This window comes from Lichenostomus cassidix, unplaced genomic scaffold (assembly GCF_008360975.1).
Source record: "Lichenostomus cassidix isolate B80296 unplaced genomic scaffold, HeHo_3.0 HiC_scaffold_45, whole genome shotgun sequence".
Taxonomy (NCBI): Eukaryota; Metazoa; Chordata; class Aves; order Passeriformes; family Meliphagidae; genus Lichenostomus; species Lichenostomus cassidix.
Genome location: NW_028147789.1, coordinates 1 through 21,876, shown reverse-complemented (window position 1 = coordinate 21,876; position 21,876 = coordinate 1). Strand labels below are relative to the sequence as shown.

The window sequence follows — 21,876 nt, the reverse complement described above, 5'->3', positions numbered from 1 at the left end:
CTGGATGTCTCCTGTTCTTCCCACATTCATATCTCACTTCCCAGTTTCCCAGTGCCTTCCAGTTCCCACAGTCCCTCAGCAGCTGCCTGTCCAGAGAAGGGAATGGATCTGGGGAAGGGTCTGGAGCAAAACCCGGGGATTTTTTCTGATCTTCCTTGAAGGGATTCCTGTCCTTCCCAATGTGCAGGAGCTGCCTGCAGAGGCTAAAAACTGCAGCCCCATTCCCAACCCCACTTTCCATGCTCTGATACAGGAATCCCCTGCTGGGCTCCATATCCTGCAGTTCCTGACCCTTGGCCCCAGAATCCCCTGGGACAGGGACTTGGGGGTGCTGGTGTGTGACAAATGGGACACAGCCCAGCCTGGAAATTCCTGAACTCTGTGCTTATCCAAGCACTGTGGGCAGGTGGGGAGGGAGGGAAGAATTTTGCTCTTCTGTCCCGCTCAGGTGAGACCTCACCTGCCTCCATCTTTAGGATCCCAGCACAGGAAGGATATGGTGATGCCTTAAAAGCTGGTAAAAATAAGAGGCAGACACAGCAGTATAGGAAAAAAGGGTCTTACCTTGATTTTAATAGGATCCCAGGTGCCCCTTCATCAAATGTGGAAACACACCAAGGAGCACACCCTGTGTACAACATGTATACAAATTTATGGACCTTACCAATTAGCATATCTACCTAAAATTTCCCAGTAAGAATCTTAACTAATGAAGTAATTGTCCCCCTATCCTAATTATCCCCCCTTAAATGACGCTATAGTCTAGTTTGCAAAAACATGTTCCAGAGAGAAGGCTCTGTCCAAGGTTGGAGCCTCTAGTTCTGAGATAGAAGGGATGTTTTGTCTTCCCCAGAGAACCCCGAACTAGGCTAAATATCAGAGTATAAGGGTCATAAAAGTGTAGGGCTAAGTTACAGGGAGTAAAAGGTACAAATGTGGCTAGCACAGGTCTTTCCCATGAGAATTTTCTCCTGTGTTCTATAAACAAAGATAAAGTTTGGATGTTATTAAAACAGTGTCTCGAGATTTGGACAGTTCAGGCCTAGCCAGTCAGGCCTAGGGGAAGGTTTCTGACTGACCAATCTGGGTGACCTCTGAAAAGTCTATGTAAGTAGGAATCAAAATAATAAAGCTCTCTTTTCTATGCCACGCTGAGAATCCAGGTCTTTTTCTCCGCTAGCAGCTCAACAGCGACAGTACAAGGAAAGGGAAAGTGTATAAAATGTATAAAAAGGGTATAAAAAAGGATATAAAGAGAAAAGACAAAAACCATCAGGCATCACCTCGATAAGCTCATGTCACCACTGGTGAGATCAGAGCTCTTGAGTAACCTCAGGACCCCTGGGATATCCCCGTGGAGCCCCCAGGATTTGCGGTGACCTCAGGGTTCCTGTGTGCAGAGAGACAGACCACTTTGATGTCCCCATGGCACCTATGTAAGGGCCTGTGGCTAAAGGCCCCTTCAGCAGCCTGGAGAGCCTTGGCATGGCCCCATGTCGAGTGCCTATGACTTCAGAGCGCTTTGGCAGTGTGGAAAGCCCTGGAATGTCTCCAAGGGCCAAGGGTGAGTGCCTGTGACATCACACCTCTCCAGCAGCAGGGAGACGGATGGAATGCCACAGTAGATGGCCTGTGAGTTCCTGTGGCAGCGTGGCTCCCTGGCAGCATGGAGATTGCTGGGATATTACCCTGGAGGCCCTGGCATTGCCCTTACCCTGGCTGTTCTTCGGGAACATAGAGAGAGCCCTGCAATGTCCCCCTGAAAGCCCAGTGAATACCAGTTCCAAAAGAGCTCCCTAGCACTTAGAGACACCTGGGATGTCCCCATGGAGCCACTGTTAGAGCCCGTGACCTCAGAGGTCTTTGGAAGCTGAGAGAGCCCTGGGATGTCAGCATGGGGGACCTGTGGGCAGGCATGATCTCCTTTCTTGTGCTGGTGCATCTCCCCTTGCCCTTTCTCAGGCTGCATCATGATCTGAGAAATGCTGGCAAGGCCTTGGCCTTGACAAATGCCAGCTGGGCTGAGGTGCTCTGGAGCTTCTCAGAAACACTGTGTGCTCCCAGGAACTGCTGTGTTCTAAGGTGCTCCTGGTTTTGTTGTTTTTTGAATAGACTTTGAAATTTGTTTTTGCCTGGATGGCATCACATTCTCGTTGTCCCTCGTTGGGGTGTGTCTGTGTGTCTGGATTTCTGCTGTAGTGGCATTCCGCTGGCCAGGGCTTTGCAAGAACCCTCTGTGGGGACAAGGGCCTCTGGGGAACTGTGGCCAAGTCCCAGCCTGGGGCAGTGGTGGAGCCAGAGTCTTGTTAGGGATGGGGTCCCTGGGACCCCCATGTGTGGGGCAGCTGTGCAGAGAGGGACCCAGGTGCTCTGAGAGGGCACAGGGGCTGCAGGTGTGACAGGGTGAGAGGGAGGGCAGGGGATATTCCCCTGTGGACTCTGGCTGGTCCTGGAGACTGGAGCAGTTTGCGATCTTAAGTGCTGAGAAACAGGATGTTCTGGGTCTGGGAAATGCCACAATTGAGCAATTCCCAAGCCTCAGCCTTGCCTGCAGGTGATCAACCTTCCCTAGTGCTCCAAAGAGTCTCCAGTGACTGCAGATCCCAATCTCGTGCCTGATCATATTGCTGGCGACCCCGCTGGGGGGTTTTGTCTGGTCTCAGCTCTGGACTGCCCCACTGGGAAAGCTCTTTGAGGGCTGGGCAGCAGGAGATGGGAGGATCTGTCTCTGGGGGCTGTTGGAGGATGGATTGGGCTGGAGTGGGGATTGTCCCCACAGGGTCCCCAGCTGCCTTTGGCTCCCTGCCCAACCCCCTTGGCCCCATGAGGTTCTTGGTCCCTTCCAGGGGCAGCTGCCCCATGCAGGAAGCTGGACAGACACCAGGCAAGGGGGCTGGATCTGTGCCACAGGTGGGATGGACTCTGTGCCAGGGCTGGGCTTGTGTTATGATCCAATAATTAAGGTTCTTTGGAAATACCTCTGCCTGAATTAAGGTGCAAGAGAGACCATATGCCAGTCAATAGCATGAGTTTTGTTCAATAGTAAATATGAGAGAGGAAAAGAGAGAAAAAGAGAAGTAGGAAAAGAGGTGGGGGGACAGAACGAGGGTGACAGAGACAGAATAAAGAAAATATCACCATCCGTGGATCCTAACGTCATGTTGATCCTCTCCTGTTGGAACCTAGCTTGCAAAGCAAAGCCACAAAAGCCTGAGAAACAGCATAAATGGAGTTTTTATGCACAAGCTAGTTTATGTGACTGACTCTAAGGTGCTTTTCCCAGGAGATAACAGAATGTAAAGAGCCAAAGATGTAAGCATCATAAAAGAATGTTAAACAAGATAAAGCAGTTACCTAGACAGAATCTTAGCTAACGCTTAGTGTGATTAAGAGCCTCAGCCAATTAGCAGAGTAGATTAGACATGTGAACAGTGCTGAAGCATGGAATAGACTTCACAACTCAGATAGTTATGAAGTAGGTATGTGTTTATTCCAGCTGGGGTGCATGGGGGGTAGCCCCTCCAAAGGCATGCACACCCTCAGCAGCACTTCACTAAGTTTATATTAGGTTACAGATTACATATGCATAAAGTTAGACAAAGCCCCTATACATATTCATTATCTATCCCCGCTTTGTATTACAATGAGTTAAAAGTTCATTTAAATATGCTCGCGCAAGTGCAGTGTCTTCAGATTAATTGTGGGCAGGGGTCCCGATGATTAATTATGACAGGATCCATCCTCTTCATCACGATGAACTGTTCACCCTGCTCCCTTGCGCATGCTCCCTTGGTCCTTGGTCCACGTCCAAGCCTGAGAACCAACTCGTACCAGTCCTGGGGTCCAAGGGCAGGGTGCTCGGTTACACTCAGTGGCTTTTCTCAATTATTTGGCTCTCCTCTCTCCATCCTCCCTGATACCAGGTAGGCACAAATTCATCAAGAAAATAATAAATGGATCACAGCTGGCATATCTTAGTAAATCATTATCCAATCTCTGGCTCTCTTAATCAGTTCAAAAATATTATTATTACTATTATCCAGCTTCTAGCTCTTTTACATTAGTAATTTCTATTTTACCCTAAATCAGTGCTTTTTGTATATAATAATGCTTGCTTCCTGAAAATAAACGCATGACACTGATACTTCTGTGAAGATGCATGAATCATAGTCGGGTGACCCCCAGCTCTCTCCAGCTGGTCTTCATGGTGTTGATGGTCCCCCCTAAAGTACATAATCCCATGGGTTAATATACACTCAGGCCATGGGACAATGCCCAGGAAGGTCCCTGGGATGGGGGGTCAGTCTCTAGCAGCAGACTCTGTTTGCATCACGTGCACTCCTGTGGTGCAAGGCCTAGTATCTGGGGGGTCTTTGATGGATGATGACACCCCTCAGCAGCCTCTCACATGAATGTCCCGTGGATGTGGTCTGTGGGGTTGGGGGTTCCACAGCTGGACAGTTTGTGTAATGGAGGATGGGTGTTTATTGCTTCTCACCAGAGGTAACACCATGCACCCAAAAACCTCCTCCTCCTCCCCCTCAGCTGGAGGGGAAGTCTGTGTAAACCTGGCTTCTGTGAGCTGTGCTCCCCCCCACCCCAAACTCAGCCAGGGATGATCCTCAGTGCAGCTGGTGGTGGTGGGTTTGGCCTTTGTGTATGCATACCTTTCCCTCAGCCTCAGATGACTGAACAATAGATTCCTCTTTATCTAATCTCAGCAGCTTGACTCTTTAGTCCAAAGTCTCAGTCAGGTGTCCTCAGTGAGTCTTCTTTGACTGTAGCTTCCAAACTTTATATCAATATTTGAGGCATGAACTATTTTCAGTCTCTGACAGATGTCAACCATAGGTTGAAGATCTCCAGGGTCCAGGAGTACTCAGGGTCCATCTTCTTGATGTCCCTTAGGGTAATCCCATCTGGACCAGGAGCTTTTGCTCATCTCCTGCACATTTTTCTCAATTTCTTTGGCCAGAATTAAGTCCCTGAAAGCACTATTGTTGGCTTTCAATTAATTTGGAAATTCCCAAGGCTCTCAAATTTCCCAGGTGTTTCCCATCTGGCTTTGAAGACCAAATAAATTTCCCTGGGTAGGATGTTACAGGACAAACATTCCACATAATCCAGAATAATTTTGGCTAATTTCCCCCTATTTAGATGGAATAGGCACTGGAAGCACACCTTTTTTGGTGGCCCTCTTTGTCATTCATTTCTGACAAGTTCCTCTCGAGTTTCCTTCCTGGGTCCCCTTTTTGTTGTTCCTATCTCGGGTTGATGTTCTTATCTCCTTAATCAGCTCCAGGCATCCCAAGCAGTCCTGTGCTGATTCATTCACCAGTGATGTCATCTCCTGGCCGTTAAGTAACTGCTTGAATGCCCGCGGGAAGGTGTTAATTTTCCCAGCTGAAAACCATTCACCAAAGGTTCTCTGATAATGGGCCTGCAGCAACTCCTTCCTCTGTTGGTCCATGTTCCCCAGCTGCTCTTCAGTGTTATCTGGTTGTGACTCATCCCAGGTTCTGTTCTCATGCCCACAACTGCTCTCCTGGTGCGGTGACTCATCCCAGGGTCATTACTCACATCCTCAGTTTCCTGGGCAGCAATCTCAATTTGTCGCTGATTTGTTTCACTGTCTTAATTGGGATGTGTTCTGCAATGACCTTATTGATACTTTTGCTGTCCCAAAACTGAGCTTCCAATCTTGTCAGTAGTTATTCCTCCTCCTTTGTCCAGCACCTTTTGTGGGATACTCGGCTGGAGGTCTCCTTTGGGTGAGAAGCCTCAATCCTTTCCTGGATTCTAATCACCAACTGTACATGTCTTTTGTGTTGTCCCAGGCCAATCTTTGTATTGAAGTTACGTCCACATTCCTCACAGATCCACTCCCCATCTGGAGCCATTACCACTGTTACCCTGTATTTTGGGACATGACAGGCAATAATGGGAAAGTTAGTGTTTTCCCTATCACATTTTGCACATTGGAAATGAATCCTCTTCTTCCTGTGGGCTCTTTTCAGATGTTCGATCAAGCCCAACACTCGGTCTGCCTGGGTTCCACACAATGGACACGGTGGATTTTTGTCCAGAATCGTCACCATTGGGATGTCCTCCGGTATCTGATTTCTGCTGTTCTCCAGCATGGCTGGGGAAGTTGCCAGCAAGCTGGTTGTTCTCCAGCTTGGGAGGCGATGTTTCTGATGTGCAATCCTGCTCCCTCTTGCCACTGTTCTCCCTGTTACCAAGCACACAGGTCCTCAGAAGACAGCTGTTTTCTCCCACATTCGGTTGAGATGTTAGATGTTTGCCCACCTCAGGTGACCTGCTCAAACTCTCCCAACTTTCAGAAAAATGAACACTCACGTTAGTGCAAAACACACCCGTTCTGTAAAATTCCAAAGTCACCAGTTCTAATTAATTTTTTGCCAAATCAGAGTGGGCCAGATGGTAAATTTAGAGAGACCAGGTCTATCTCTTTTGTAGACAAGGAGTCTGCTTTGAAATTTTTAGACTTCAGGTCTACCCAGTCCAAATGGGTAGTTGACACCTGGTACAGGCATATCGACGGCCACATTTTACAGATCTGGACTAAAGGTCAATTTTTGTAGGGAGGAACCAGATCAGCAGTGGACGCCTCAACTGCTTGCTGGTCTTTGCCCAGCACAAACTTGTGGGCAAGGTTTTAGGCAACAAAGCTGTGCAGCTCTTACCTTAAAATTCGTTTCACCAAATTGGAGGTTCTCATTGGCTGGTGAATCCAACAAAATGTTTCTGGGGCAGAGATCGGCTTTGTTACCCTTCTCAGGGTATCCAACGGAAACACGAGGAGGTGCAATCTCTGCAGCTTTTCCCAGTTTGTAACTATACTTTCCTAAGCCGCCTTGAGAGACTCATAGTTATTCCTGCCATTTTTACCTGCTCATCATTGAATTGCTGCACTTGGAAATTCAGAGCACTGGGCAGAAATCACATCGAAACCTGCCTGGGGTCATATCCACCACAAATACTTGCTTTGCCTTCACAAATATTAGCCACCGTTTCTATAACTCGTTGCTGTCATCTCTTAGATGTGATTTCTGAAACACTACACACACTTTCTTTTCAGCTGCCTTTGATAAATTTCACAGATGTAATTATGCCTTTTAATTCTTGCTTCCGGGACAATTGGGCAGTTCCCCATGATATGAGAGCATGTTTCATTCTCAGCCTGGCAGTGTTTGCAGTATTTGATGTGCCTTTATCTACCCCTCGGCTCTGTGCAAGAGCAGAGGCGAGGGCGATTGCAGCCCCTTTACCTACATGGACCTGGCAAATGGGACCGCCTACGAGTGGCGCCGGGAGAAGAAGGCCTGGTTCCCCAAGATAACAGAAGATTTCCTGGCAACCTATCATGCCAACTATGGCTTCCATGCAGATGAGTTGCAAACGTCATCTTCTGCTGCTACACCCACTGCAAGGAAGCAACCAGTAAGTTCTAAGACATCAGCAACACAGCCATCAGCAAATGAGACAGGAGCAAAACAAACAGACGCCAAACAAAAATCGGGAAAAAGGAAGCTAGAGCCAGGGTGGTTTCATGTTGAAGAAGACAGAAACACAAACGTTTATGTGACAGGTTTGCCTGCAGACATTACAAAAGATGAATTTGTCCAAGTCATGTCAAAGTGCGGTATCATCATGCGAGATCCTCGGACAGAAGAACATAAGATCAAACTGTACAAAGATAAGGAAGGCAATCTTAAAGGAGATGGCCTCTGTTGTTATCTGAAGAGAGAATCCGTTCAACTTGCTTTGAGGCTTCTGGATGAAGCAGAAATCCGAGGCTATAAATTGCACGTGGAAGTCGCAAAGTTCCAGCTGAAGGGGGAGTATGACACAAGCAAAAAGAAGAAGAAATGGAAAGACTACAAGAAGAGGTTGTCTCAACAGCAGAAACAGCTGGATTGGAGGCCAGAGAAGAAAGATGGGGCAACTTGAATGCGGCATGAACGCATCGTTATTATCAGGAATATGTTTCACCCCAAGGACTTTGAGGATGACCCTTTAGTGCTAAATGACATAAGAGAAGATCTACGGACAGAGTGCAGAAAGTTTGGCCAAGTAAAGAAGGTTCTTCTGTTTGATAGGCACCCTGATGGCGTGGCTTTTGTGTCATTTAAAGAAGCAAGGGAACCTGATCTGTGCAAGCTGACTCTAAATAGAAGGTGGTTTGGTGGCCGTCAGCTCCATGCTGAAACATGGGATATTGTAACGGACTATCAGGTGGAGGAGACTGCAAGAGAAAGGGAAGAAAGGCTCAAGGTGTGGGAGTCCTTTTTAGGGGACCCTGATGCAAAGGAGCCAGGTCCTCAAAACAGTATCACTTGAGGGTTTACAGAACAGCCTGACTATATCCAGAAGTCAGCTGGCAAAGAAACTGGAGAACTGGAGAAGGTAGCAGCTAAGAATTGCTGCATTTGATCAGCAGCCAAAAAGTGCTGCATCTAAGAGTTGTCTCTATGAAGGTTTGTTCTGTGAACACCACCAACACGTACCTCATGCCATCTTATTAGAACAGGGTAATGCCACTTGGAAAACACATGTCCCTCCTTCCCTCCTCTTACGATACCTCTGTCCCTCCTCTTCTTCCTGCCACTTTTCCCGGCTGTTCCCCCAGCCTAGATTGAAACTTTCATCTCAAATGTATCCAAAAGCTCTCCACAAGAACCACTTGCACAAATGGTATCCGGCATGGAACCATGAGGGCTGCTGACTTCGGCCCCCCGAATCAAGATCAAGCCCCTGCCCTCGAGGCTGTCATTCCAAACAGAACCTTTGGTCCCGTGCAGGATGACCGAACATCTCGAACAGCCAATTTCAGACACCACTGCGGCCTTACAAGGAGGAGTCCCTTATTTGTCTATTAGAGCTTTACGAAACAAAGTAGCTCTTCCCGGCCTACCGGCCTCACCCTCGTTAACTCGAGCTGTCCAAGTTCTCACAGAAATCCAAGTGAAAAAATGAAGAAGGATTTCGTTCCAATTTGGAAGCAAACTCCAATTCCACATCCAGGAGCTTCCCAAAAGCTCACCGCCCCCTCAGTATGCCTTCGGTACGCTTACTCCACAGTTACCCAACGAGGCCTGGATACAAAATATAAAACAACCAAAAACAAGGTGTAAAAAAAAAAACCAAACAAAAAACAACAGAAAAAAAAACCCAAAAGAACAAAACGAAATGAAAAAAACCAAACCAAAGCCAACAACAACTACAAATACCAAACAAAAAACCCAAAACAAAACAAAAATAACCCCCTCCAAAATGCACAAAAAGGGCCCAAAACCACCAAAACCCCCAAACCCCCCCCCTAAAAATCCAACCCCCCGAACAGCGGGGGAGTGATGCCGAAATGATTTTTTCCTTTTGTATATTTGTAACCTGGCCACTACTTTTGCCTAGCCTGTCCCGCAGCTCGAAAGACCAAAGCCACTGCAGAGCTCCGAGGCCCGGGGGCTACGAGGCCCCCCCCCCAACCCCCTCCTATCTCGCTTCTTCCCGGGAACCGAGGCCGAGAAGGAAATCTGCAAGAGACACTGTCATCAACCAGAGCAACTAGTGACGGGGCCGGGAGGCTCCAGAGAAGACGAGGGGCTTGACCTGGGGGGAATCGCATCACCACTTGTGATGTCCTCCGAATCTGGGCTTTTGATCAATTCTGCTTGAAGACCTAGAAAGGTCTTCAAAAAACCTAGAAGACTGTATTCTGCCCTCCGGGGCTGGGCTTTTGTGGATATTCTTCCAGGAGTGCCCCTAGCGTCGGCTCCCCTAGCTGAAGTCAGCAGCCCGTCTCCGGGCGTCCTTCCCTGAGGCGCCCCGTGGGGTCCCGGGGGGAGCCTGGCTCCCAGTGGAGTTCCACGGCGTCAACACTCCGGGGTTGCCGGGGTGACCGCCACGGGGTGTCAACGCACGGGCGGCCCCGCCGGCGTGTCACAATGGCCCCCCTGGCTCGCCGGCACGGGCCCCGGGCTCCCAGTTGGCCCTTGGCCGCAGGAGCGGCCGGCTGGGTGGCCGGGGGCTCCAGGCCGGAGGGGGTCCCCAGGGCGGGTGATTCGCCCCAATCGAGCTCAGAGACACTTCAGAGACCAAGTCAGAGAAGTGGGTATTTGCTTCATTCGGTGCACCGGATGTGTGGGGAATTATTTCCACCAAACACACACACACCTCAGTACCCCAAAGACACAGAGTTATAGGTAAAATCATGAATATTAATTACATTCTTCAGGATAGGAGTGGTTATACAAATCATTTCTCGGAAGTCATTAATATCATTAGCATGTGCACCACGCATGCTCCGTATATCCTGGTGGTCTTTGGAGACCCCCAAAGCCTCCTCCAAGGTGACAGTCTTTCATGGGATGATTCAGCGGTTTGGTTTCTGTGCTGGTTTCAAATGCATGCTTAGCTGATAAGCCATCAGGCCAGAGTTGTTGCCTACAATTTGAATTTGAATTAAGAGTTCAGCCTTCAGCCCCGGAGGCTACAGACAGGCGCCTGTGCTGGTGGAAGGGGCAAAAAGCTCAGAGTCTCAGTTCCCCCCTTTTCTTTTGTAATTTGTAATTCTTTACAAATCTTGTATGCTATGAAAGTAAATACCTTTTTCTATTTTATATTTAAGTTTATACTTTTGCTATTGGATATAAACATCACAGTTCTAAGTACATAATATTATATAACAATAACTACTATTGCAGACAGTAAATAACAATGCAATAACATAAAAAACTATTATATACATTTGTTTAAGTTAGGATTAACATAATTGCAACAGCTTGTATTTATAACTGTACATATTCTTTCTTTTTTGGCATATAGCAAATTTATAGTTAATTGTAAGATGCTCTTTATCTTGATTTGCTGTGCTTTTATGGCATCTGCAGTGGCACTTATTATAGCTTCTATAATAGTAGAAAGGTTCTTTTTAGTTTACTTATTTCAGGCTAGGGTATAAACTACTTGGCAAAATTGAAAATTGGTGGGTTTATATATTCGGAGTAAGGAACAACACTAATGTGGAGAGATATTGGTTGAGCAGTTATTTTGAAGAAAAAGAAGAAAGACAGAATCTATAGACATTCTAAGAGGAATGTTAATTCTTTTGGCTTTCTTGGGCCTTCCATCTCCTAGCAGGTTTCTTTGGAGTCAGGGATGGGGAGATTGGAGCACTGTCCTCTGCTGTGTCCATGACTGGCCCCACTATAGGGCTGGGCTTGGAGCTCTGTGCAGCACTGCCTCTGCTGTGTCCATGACTGGACCTCACTGCAGGGCTGGGATGCTCTGGGGGGTGAAGTAAGGAGCAGTTCACTGTCTCACCAGGGCAAGGCCTGACCTGTCCCTTTCCCACACACACCATACACACAGGCATTTTGAAGTGTTGCAGAGACATTAAATTTTTCAGTTTTGGCAGCTCACATCATGGCTCCAGACAGTGATCAGGACCACTGATAGCTTTTCTTGCTTGTAAAATGGGGTACTTTTCTTCCTCACCTTGGCAGAATTTCTAGCAAACAGAGCAGAAAGGAAAGAGGAAAGCATAAAGGATAACTGACTAAGATTCTCATGCTGTTAGTTTTCTGCTTGTGATCCATTAGGCTATCTTTTCTCACCTTTTCAGTCTTTTGTTTTACTCTCCGTAAATCTATATTATCTTTCAATTTACAAAAAAATATGCTCACAAATATTAGCCACTCACAAAATCAACAGATGTTCAGGATCTTTTATACGATTTTGTGAGCTTTTTCTAGGACTTCAAATGTGCTACTGAAGAATGGCACTTTTAACTGCTATTTTAAATTAACTTTTAAATTGCAGAGCCCAAAGCCTGGCAGATTAGTCTATGGCAGTATTTTCTTTTGTGGGGCTTAGCATTCTTAAACACTGGACAAACAAATATGCATTAAACAGCAACAGTTATAAATACTTAGTAAAATAGCCAGCCATCCTTTGAAACCTTTTCATTTTAAAAATGAAATTATTTTGTTATTGTTATATATCAATTTCACAAATTTAGATTCAAGCTCACATAGCTTTCCCTTTTTTTTTTTTTCCTGGCTTACTTACCCCTTTGCATTTGAAGCCATACTTGCCATTACAATTATTACAAGGTTTTGCTAGGATAGCTGACTGTGGATAACACTGTTCTGGTAATACAAAAAACAAAACCATTTAATGTGTTTCATTTTGGTTTCACACTGGAGAGGAGTCTCTGGCTGTAGAACTCACAGCCATGAGGGAAGTTAGCAGTTCTTTTGCTTCTGTGGCTTGAGTGGTTCCTCGTCTTACACAGCTTTTTGTCTGATGAGGACACACTGAAAGAAGTTAAAACAAACTTGCACAATGATAACACATGTTAGAGTGGGAGAATGATGAATTCTTGCCTCGTTTAACTCCCCACTGGGAATTCTTTTAATAAGTGAGAAATTAAAATTTAATAAACTTCCCTTTTTTTCTTGTAATTTCTTAAATGCATGTATTACTCTATATGCATATTTAGAATTAGTAAAAATATTCACTATTTTGTCTTTATATACTTTGCAGGATTTTATAAGCACTTACAGCTCTGCTGCTTGAGCTGACTATGTAAGAGGCAATGTTTCACTTATTTTAACTTCCTTTCGTTAACGATAGTGTATTTTTCAAATTGTTACTCTTCTAGTACTTTTGAAGACTCACTACTAAATAATTTTTTTTTTTTTTTTTCAACTTCCTCAAGGAGGCTGAGTCAAACCCCTTTGTTTTTGGGTTTTTTTCCTTTTTTTCTTAAATACTCTTGTTTTACTAGACAAGATTCACAGTACAATAACTGCGCTGGTCATCTACTCAGATGTTCTTTGAGTTAATAAATCTTTAGCTTGGTGTGAAACTTATGAGGTATATTCCTATTGTCAGCCTTCGGGCTTCATTTACCATCGGAGCTTTGGCTGCACAACTTGCAGACAGCGTGGCCAGCCTCTGGCTACATTCTGAGACAATCAATAGCTGCCAGCCACTGGATTTGGTAACTTATAAAATTAGCATCACGCCACCGTGTTCTCCAAAAGTGGCTGTCAAATTCTCAAAGCATGGGGAAGAACACCTTTTTGCAAAAGTTACTTGCCATGACAACCAACCATACAGAAAGGACTGAACCCTCTTGGGGACATGAATTAAGCACACATTGTCACGTTCTTGGCTGCTTGAACAGCCCCAGACAGTGGCTCAGAGACACACCTTGTCTCTACCTTCTCCTCAGCAGTTCTAAAATTTTTTCCTCTGCAGCAGTTAATTTGCATTTTCTCTAAGGCAATTTGGCTGGCTGCTTGAAGGGTCGAGCAAACTTTTGTTCAAAAAAACCAAAGCAGCAACTCAGAGTAACCCAGGCAGGAGATTTTAACTTTGAAATAGTTAATTACAAAATTTGGTATATCTTTTCTACAGACATTTTTGCTTACAGTGTCTCTTTGGCATTACTTTTGCTCCTGCCTTCTTTTATCTTTTCTTACATACATTTGCAGTATCTTTCTAACCAGTTTCTTCAGGGCTTATTCAGCCCTTCTCCAGCCCCCACCCGCACTACTCCCTGGGGGTGCTCATTGTCCCACAAAGTCATTCTGGTGACCTAGACAGAACTCTTAACAGACAATTCACATTTCTAAACATTCCCTCTGCTGTATCCAAACGCAGCCCTTCCCCCTCCTAGGCGCTCAGCAGGCAAGGCCAGCAGCACCACAGGTGATCGGTGTGTCCCACAGCCGCCCTGCCCCAGGGGCTGGCAGGATCAGGGACTGCCTGGTGCTGAGCTCACAGCTGTCCCACAGCTCCAGCTCGGCTCCGCACCTCCCCACAGGCTCTCAGCCTGCGCATCCAGCCCCCCACCTCCGAGCTCGCCACTGCCACGCCGAAAGGGGAGGGTACAGGGAACTGCAGCTCGCCCTGGGTTAGCTGTCAAAATTTTAGGCAAGATGGGGGAGGGTCTCGAAACACCTCTCTTCCTTCTTTTTCTTTTCCCCTTACTCTTATTTAATTGCAAGCTCCATCTACTACAACATTCTATACAACCATATTTCAGCAGCTACACACAGGAGCTCTAAAGAGGTACTTAGTAGATTCAATTAGTTATTTTTATCTTGCGGGCGTCCCCGCATAAATTTATATGCCGGCAAAAATACCAATTAACACAGGTAAAATTTTGCACACACAGTACATGCACACACATTAAAAAATTTTAGAAGCACCCGAGCAAATAGACAACATCACTTCCTCTCATAATTAATACACGCGCACTGAGTTTAAGTTTCATAACGGTTTCCACACACAAAACACAGAATTTTAATCGCAAAATCAAATAGAGCAATACTAGAAAGGTGTTGGGGTCCGAGCGTTCTCAACTCAGCAGCCAAAATCCCTCCATTCAACAATATAATTTGCTCCCTTCCAGACACTCCAAACCAACGGTTTATATGTGACCCACACTCGTTCACTCTTTGCCAGTGTCTTCGCTTTTCTCTGGCCGTTTCTGTCGCTAGAGAACGGAAACGTAGATAAAGCTCCATTCTTGCTTAATGTCGGAGACACGTCTCATTCGTTCACACTCACACATTAACAAAATAATGACACAGTAATACAGTAACAGAATAACAACAGACAGAACAAAAATCACAGTATGTTGTAATACAGTGGAGTCCAACCCCTTAAAGGCACCTTTAACTATAGCGGGGTCCAACCCCGGGGTCCAACCTTTTAAAAGTACCTTTTCTGGACAGCGGGGTCCAACCCCGGGGGTCCAACCCCTTGCCCGGGACTAATTTCGGGAGACCCAGTCTCCACTCACCCTCGGGGACTAGCAACCCGGACCTGCAGGCATTTATTTTAAAAGTAGCAAATACCTTAATTTGGTGCAGATGGTCCTTAGTCTACTCCCGCCGTGAGCCAGTGGACAGCTGAGCTCCCCCTGAAAATTCAGGGGCGCGACTGGGAGGTCTGCTTACCCCTGGATCCGGCAGCCGAGCAGAGTCAGGGTCCCATCTGGGGTGCCAGTTTGATTCGCCCCAATCGAGCTCAGAGACACTTCAGAGACCAAGTCAGAGAAGTGGGTATTTGCTTTATTCGGTGCACCGGATGTGTGGGGAATTATTTCCACCAAACACACACACACCTCAGTACCCCAAAGACACAGAGTTATAGGTAAAATCATGAATATTAATTACATTCTTCAGGATAGGAGTGGTTATACAAATCATTTCTCGGAAGTCATTAATATCATTAGCATGTGCACCACGCATGCTCCGTATATCCTGGTGGTCTTTGGAGACCCCCAAAGCCTCCTCCAAGGTGACAGTCTTTCATGGGATGATCCAGCGGTTTCTGTGCTGGTTTCAAATGCATGCTTAGCTGATAAGCCATCAGGCCAGAGCTGTTACCTACAATTTGAATTTGAATTAAGAGTTCAGCCTTCAGCCCCGGAGGCTACAGACAGGCGCCTGTGCTGGTGGAAGGGGCAAAAAGCTCAGAGTCTCACGGGAAAGCGGCAGGGACGATCCGGCGGCCCGCGCGCCGTGCCGCAGCCGCCCGTGCCGGGTGACGCCGAGCCCCCCTAATGCGGGCCGAGGCGGGCAGCCCTCTCCGGAGAACTGCCGGGGCCGCGCCGCAGCCCTCTCCGGAGAACTGCCGGGGCCGCGCCGCGCCCCCCGCCCCGGCGGCTCCCCGCCGAGGCCGGCTCGGGCAGCTCGGAGGCCCAAAAGCCAGCGGAAGGCTGCGGTCTGCCGCTCCGATCTGTGTCGAGAGGTGAGCCAGAAATTGCCCATTGGGGGTGTGGGGGGTGATTGGGGGGGACGGGGGCACGGTGCCCCTTTGCTGCAGTCACTGCCGTGCCGTCCCGGGAGCACGGCCGGAGCTGGGCGGGGCGGGGCGGGGCGTGGAGGGGAGGGGAAGCTGGCAGGAGCCAGGAGCGGGACGCGCAGCAAAGCCCTGCCCCTCCCGCAGGGCGGGCAGAAGGGGAAAGTCTCTGCTCGAGGCCCAAGTGGGGGTGGGGGGACGGGGGGGGGGAGCGCTTCCCTATGTCAAGCCGGGAAGCCGAGCACTGGCAAACTCGTTGCATAAAGTCCGGCATCCCTTCGCCAGGTGACGGCGACCCCCGCACCTGCCGACCCCGTGGCCGGCCCGGCCCTTCGAGCCTCGCTCCCCCGAGCGCCCCGCGGCTTCCGCGGGCGCTGCTGCCACGGGCAGCCCCGAAGACGCTGCGTTTCCCGGCGCCGAGCGCTCCCGGCAGGCCGCTCGTGGGAGCATGCCGCCTTCAGGAACTGGGCACGGCTCCCTCCCGCCCCGCTTGCCCAGCCGAGCCCGCCCCGGCCCGCCTCCCGGCCCGCCCCGGCCCGCCTCCCGCCGTGCCTTGCTTGCCTTTTCGGATTGGCCCTTCACGGCGGCCGTAGCCAGCTGCTTCCGGCAGCAACTGTAGCCAGCTGCCTAGCAGCGGCGGCGTCTGCTGCCTAGCAACGATGGCGCCTGCCGCCTAGCAACGGCGGCGCCGAGCCCGGAGTCCCGGGAATTGCCGAGCCGAGCCGAGCCCGGAGTCCCGGGAATTGCCGAGCCGAGCCGAGCCCGGAGTCACGGGAACTGCCGAGCCGGGAGTCACGGGACCTGCCGAGCCCAGCCGAGCCGAGCCCAGCCAAGCCGGCGTCCCCTCCCTGCCTCGGCCCCGCTCCCCTTTGGCAGCTGCCAGGTCGTGGGGGGGGGGGGGGGGCGGGGCGGAGCGCTGTGCACGAGCTGCACGGCAGCAGCTCGGCAGCTGGGCGCCGGGGCGGGGCGGGGCGGGGGGGGTTGTTTGGGGGGCGCGTGAGAGCGCGGCGGGGCACGGCACGGCACGGCACGGCACGGCACGGCACGGCACGGCACGGCACGGCACGGCACGGCACGGCGGGGCAGGGAGGAGCGGCAAAGTGCCCCGAGGCTTGCCCGCGGCCGGGGGGGAAGGAGGGGCGGGCGGGGAAGCGGAATCGGGACGCAGCCGGGCGCCGGCAGCTAGGCAGGTGCCCCGGCAGGACGAGGAGCGGGGCTCGCCCTGCTGCGGGCGAGTGAGACGCGGGGGCTCCTGCCACGTTGGCCCCGTGCCCGCCCGTGACGCGAGAAGCCCGGGCACGGGCCGGGGGCGGGGGCGGGGGCGGGGGAAGGGGCTGGCTCAGCCTCGGGGCGTGTCACCTGCGTGCCACCGGAGAGCGCAAAGCGCACCTGCCGGGCAGGGCGGGGCGGGGCAGGGCAGGGCAGGGCAGGGCAGGGCAGGGGCATCCCAGAAGCGAGCCGTCGCCCTGGCAAGCCGTGGGGCCCCGGGCAGCCGGTCGGTGGGCAGGATCCCGCCAGGAGCTGTGCAAGCTGGGAGAGCGAAGCCCGCCTTCGGCAGGCTGCTGCTAGCACGAAGGATCCCGTGGGCTCCCAGCAGGCTCTCCCGGCTTCCCGCAGTGTCCCTCTGTTGCCTTTTTCAGCCTAGAAATGGAACTCGAGATCATTTGAGTCGAGGAGCTCATAGGAAAGTGGATCTTTCTTGCAGCTGCAGGGGCACTCCTGGAAGAATATCCACAAAAGCCCAGCCCCGGAGGGCAGAATACAGTCTTCTAGGTTTTTTGAAGACCTTTCTAGGTCTTCAAGCAGAATTGATCAAAAGCCCAGATTCGGAGGACATCACAAGTGGTGATGCGATTCCCCCCAGGTCAAGCCCCTCTTCTTCTCTGGAGCCTCCCGGCCCCGTCACTAGTTGCTCTGGTTGATGACAGTGTCTCTTGCAGATTTCCTTCTCGGCCTCGGTTCCCGGGAAGAAGCGAGATAGGTGGGGGTTGGGGGGGGGGGCCTCGTAGCCCCCGGGCCTCGGAGCTCTGCAGTGGCTTTGGTCTTTCGAGCTGCGGGACAGGCTAGGCCAAAGTAGTGGCCAGGTTACAAATATACAAAAGGAAAAAATCATTTCGGCATCACTCCCCCGCCGTTCGGGGGGTTGGTTTTTTGGGGGAGTGGGGTGTCAAGGGTTTTGGTGGTTTTGGGCCCTTTTTGTGCATTTTGGAGGGTTTTTTTTGTTTGGTATTTTTAGTTGTTTTGGCTTTGGTTTGGTTTTTTTCGTTTTGTTCTGTTCTCTTGGGTTTTTTTTTTCTGTTGATGCTTTTTGTTTGGTTTTTTTTTTTATACCTTGTTTTTGGTTATTTTATATTTTGTATCCAGGCCTCGTTGGGTAACTGTGGAGTAAGCGTACCGAAGGCATACTGAGGGGGCAGTGAGCTTTTGGGAAGCTCCTTGACGTGGTATTGGAGTTTGCTTCCAAATTGGAACGAAATACTTCTGCATTTTTTCACTTGGACTTCTGTGAGAACTTGGACAGCTCGAGTTAACGAGGGTGAGGCCGGTAGGCCGGGAAGAGCTACTTTGTTTCGTAAAGCTCTAATAGACAAATAAGGGACTCCTCCTCGTAAGGCCGCAGTGGTGTCTGAAATTGGCTGTTCGAGATGTTCGGTCATCCTGCACGGGACCAAAGGTTCTGTTTGGAATGACAGCCTCGAGGGCAGGGGCTTGATCTTGATTCGGGGGGGCCAAAGTCAGCAGCCCTCATGGTTCCATGCCGGATACCATTTGTGCAAGTGGTTCTTGTGGAGAGCTTTTGGATACATTTGGGATGAAAGTGATATGCAGGCTTGGGGGCCGAATATGAATCGTGCTTCCGAAGTGCGCAGGCGACGGGCGCAAAAAGAGCAAAGGGAGTGGCACGATCTCGTGCTGGATGGGCTTTTCTCTTCTGGCTTTTCCGGGAGCAGGGGTTCTCTTCGCTCCGGAGCAGCGAACGTCGGCTTCTCCGTCCGTAACTTTGCCTTCGGCCGGGCTCGTCGGGACCCGGAGCGGTCCTTTCGACTTTGTTCCTAACGTGCCTGCTTTTCCGTTCGGCAGGGATTCGGTCTCCGGCCTGGAACAGGCGGGCGGGCGCGTCCGCAGAAGGGGACGGATCTGCGCAGCTTCTGCAGAGCGGAGCTTCGAAGCTTCTCGGTACCTCGGCGAGGCGAGCTGCTTTCTCGGCCGGGCGCTTTTCTCGTCGTAGACGCCGTCTGACCTGCACGGCCCGCCGTGCAATAAATATTTCACAAGGACCCGTGTCGTCTCTCCTCCTCGCTTGTATGCGCATTTTCAGGAAGGCCAGAGGCGAGGCCCGAGCACACGTCTCGGATGGCTTTCACCGGTCGGACTCGTCAGCGTTTTGAGGGTTCCATTCACGCGTTCGGCCCTCACCCCCTCGTGTGGGGCAGGCGAGGAGCGGACAGGTGTCAGGCAATTCCCGAAAGCCGACGAACTTTTCCGATCGCTGGGGGGGGGCGGGGCCCAGGCCGAGGCCGAAGGGAGCCCGAGCCTTGGAACGGTAGGGTTGAGCGAAGCTTTCGGCAGCAGCCGCCTCGCTGCGTCAGCGCCACGGGGGTGAGCTTCAGGCCGTCTCCTCGGAGCGCTCGTCTGACACCGGTTCCACGTGTGCCATGACGGCGTGTCTCGAGGATTGTGTCCTCAGCCTCGGTTCCCGGGAAGAAGCGAGACAGGAGAGGGCTCTCGTAGCCCCCGGGCCTTGGAGCTCTGCAATGGCTTTGGTCTTTCTAGCCGGGGGAGAGGGTGGGCAAAAGTAGTGGCCAGGTTCCAAGTGGGGAAAAAAAGGCAAAAATCCCTTCGCCCCTCAGTTCCACCAGCTTCCGTAGCTTGCCGGTGGCACCGGTGACGCCGCTAGCGTCGGCTCCCCTAGCTGAAGTCAGCAGCCCGTCTCCAGGCGTCCTTCCCTGAGGCGCCCCGTGGGGTCCCGGCGGGAGCCTGGCTCCCAGTGGAGTTCCACGGCGTCAACACTCCGGGGTTGCCGGGGTGACCGCCACGGGGTGTCAACGCACGGGCGGCCCCGCCGGCGTGTCACAATGGCCCCCTGGCTCGCCGGCACGGGCCCCGGGCTCCCAGTTGGCCCTTGGCCACAGGAGCGGCCGGCTGGGTGGCCGGGGGCTCCAGGCCGGAGGGGGTCCCCGGGGCGGGAAAGCGGCAGGGACGATCCGGCGGCCTGCGCACCGTGCCGCAGCCGCCCGTGCCGGGTGACGCCGAGCCCCCCTAATGCGGGCCGAGGCGGGCAGCCCTCTCCGGAGAACTGCCGGGGCCGCGCCGCGCCCCCCGCCCCGGCGGCTCCCCGCCGAGGCCGGCTCGGGCAGCTCGGAGGCCCAAAAGCCAGCGGAAGGCTGCGGTCTGCCGCTCCGATCTGTGTCGAGAGGTGAGCCAGAAATTGCCCATTGGGGGTGTGGGGGGTGATTGGGGGGGACGGGGGCACGGTGCCCCTTTGCTGCAGTCACTGCCGTGCCGTCCCGGGAGCACGGCCGGAGCTGGGCGGGGCGTGGAGGGGAGGGGAAGCTGGCAGGAGCCAGGAGCGGGACGCGCAGCAAAGCCCTGCCCCTCCCGCAGGGCGGGCAGAAGGGGAAAGTCTCTGCTCGAGGCCCAAGGGGGGGTGGGGGGACGGGGGGGGGAGCGCTTCCCTATGTCAAGCCGGGAAGCCGAGCACTGGCAAACTCGTTGCATAAAGTCCGGCATCCCTTCGCCAGGTGACGGCGACCCCGCACCTGCCGACCCCGTGGCCGGCCCGGCCCTTCGAGCCTCGCTCCCCCGAGCGCCCCGCGGCTTCCGCGGGCGCTGCGGCCACGGGCAGCCCCGAAGACGCTGCGTTTCCCGGCGCCGAGCGCTCCCGGCAGGCCGCTCGTGGGAGCATGCCGCCTTAAGGAACTGGGCACGGCTCCCTCCCGCCCCGCTTGCCCAGCCGAGCCCGCCCCGGCCCGCCTCCCGGCCCGCCCCGGCCCGCCTCCCGCCGTGCCTTGCTTGCCTTTTCGGATTGGCCCTTCACGGCGGCCGTAGCCAGCTGCTTCCGGCAGCAACTGTAGCCAGCTGCCTAGCAGCGGCGGCGTCTGCTGCCTAGCAACGATGGCGCCTGCCGCCTAGCAACGGCGGCGCCGAGCCCGGAGTGCCGGGAATTGCCGAGCCGAGCCGAGCCCGGAGTCCCGGGAACTGCCGAGCCGAGCCGAGCACGGAGTCCCGGGAATTGCCGAGCCGGGAGTCACGGGACCTGCCGAGCCCAGCCGAGCCGAGCCCAGCCAAGCCGGCGTCCCCTCCCTGCCTCGGCCCCGCTCCCCTTTGGCAGCTGCCAGGTCGTGGGGGGGGGGGGGGGGGCGTTGGGGGCGGAGCGCTGTGCACGAGCTCGGCACGGCAGCAGCTCTCGGCAGCTGCTTTCCCCTCCGCGGGGGGCGGGGCGGGGCGGGGGGGGGTTGTTTGGGGGGCGCGTGAGAGCGCGGCGGGGCACGGCACGGCACGGCACGGCACGGCACGGCACGGCACGGCACGGCACGGCACGGCACGGCACGGCACGGCGGGGCACGGCACGGCGGGGCACGGCACGGCGGGGCAGGGAGGAGCGGCAAAGTGCCCCGAGGCTTGCCCGCGGCCGGGGGGGAAGGAGGGGCGGGCGGGGAAGCGGAATCGGGACGCAGCCGGGCGCCGGCAGCTAGGCAGGTGCCCCGGCAGGACGAGGAGCGGGGCTCGCCCTGCTGCGGGCGAGTGAGACGCGGGGGCTCCTGCCACGTTGGCCCCGTGCCCGCCCGTGACGCGAGAAGCCCGGGCACGGGCCGGGGGCGGGGCGGGGGCGGGGGCGGGGGCGGGGGAAGGGGCTGGCTCAGCCTCGGGGCGTGTCACCTGCGTGCCACCGGAGAGCGCAAAGCGCACCTGCCGGGCAGGGCGGGGCAGGGCAGGGCAGGGGCATCCCAGAAGCGAGCCGTCGCCCTGGCAAGCCGTGGGGCCCCGGGCAGCCGGTCGGTGGGCAGGATCCCGCCAGGAGCTGTGCAA

At 52.9% G+C, this 21,876-nt stretch overlaps 1 protein-coding gene across 1 annotated transcript; it reads left to right on the top strand.

The window, feature by feature from the left end:
• Nucleotides 1–7,264: 7,264 nt before the first annotated feature.
• Nucleotides 7,265–8,525, top strand: LOC146420816 (17S U2 SnRNP complex component HTATSF1-like). Its single transcript, XM_085047953.1, is given in 1 exon segment — nt 7,265–8,525. A coding segment is annotated over 1 exon segment (1,068 nt). The 5' UTR covers nt 7,265–7,296; the 3' UTR covers nt 8,365–8,525.
• The last annotated feature ends 13,351 nt before the right edge of the window (nt 8,526–21,876 follow it).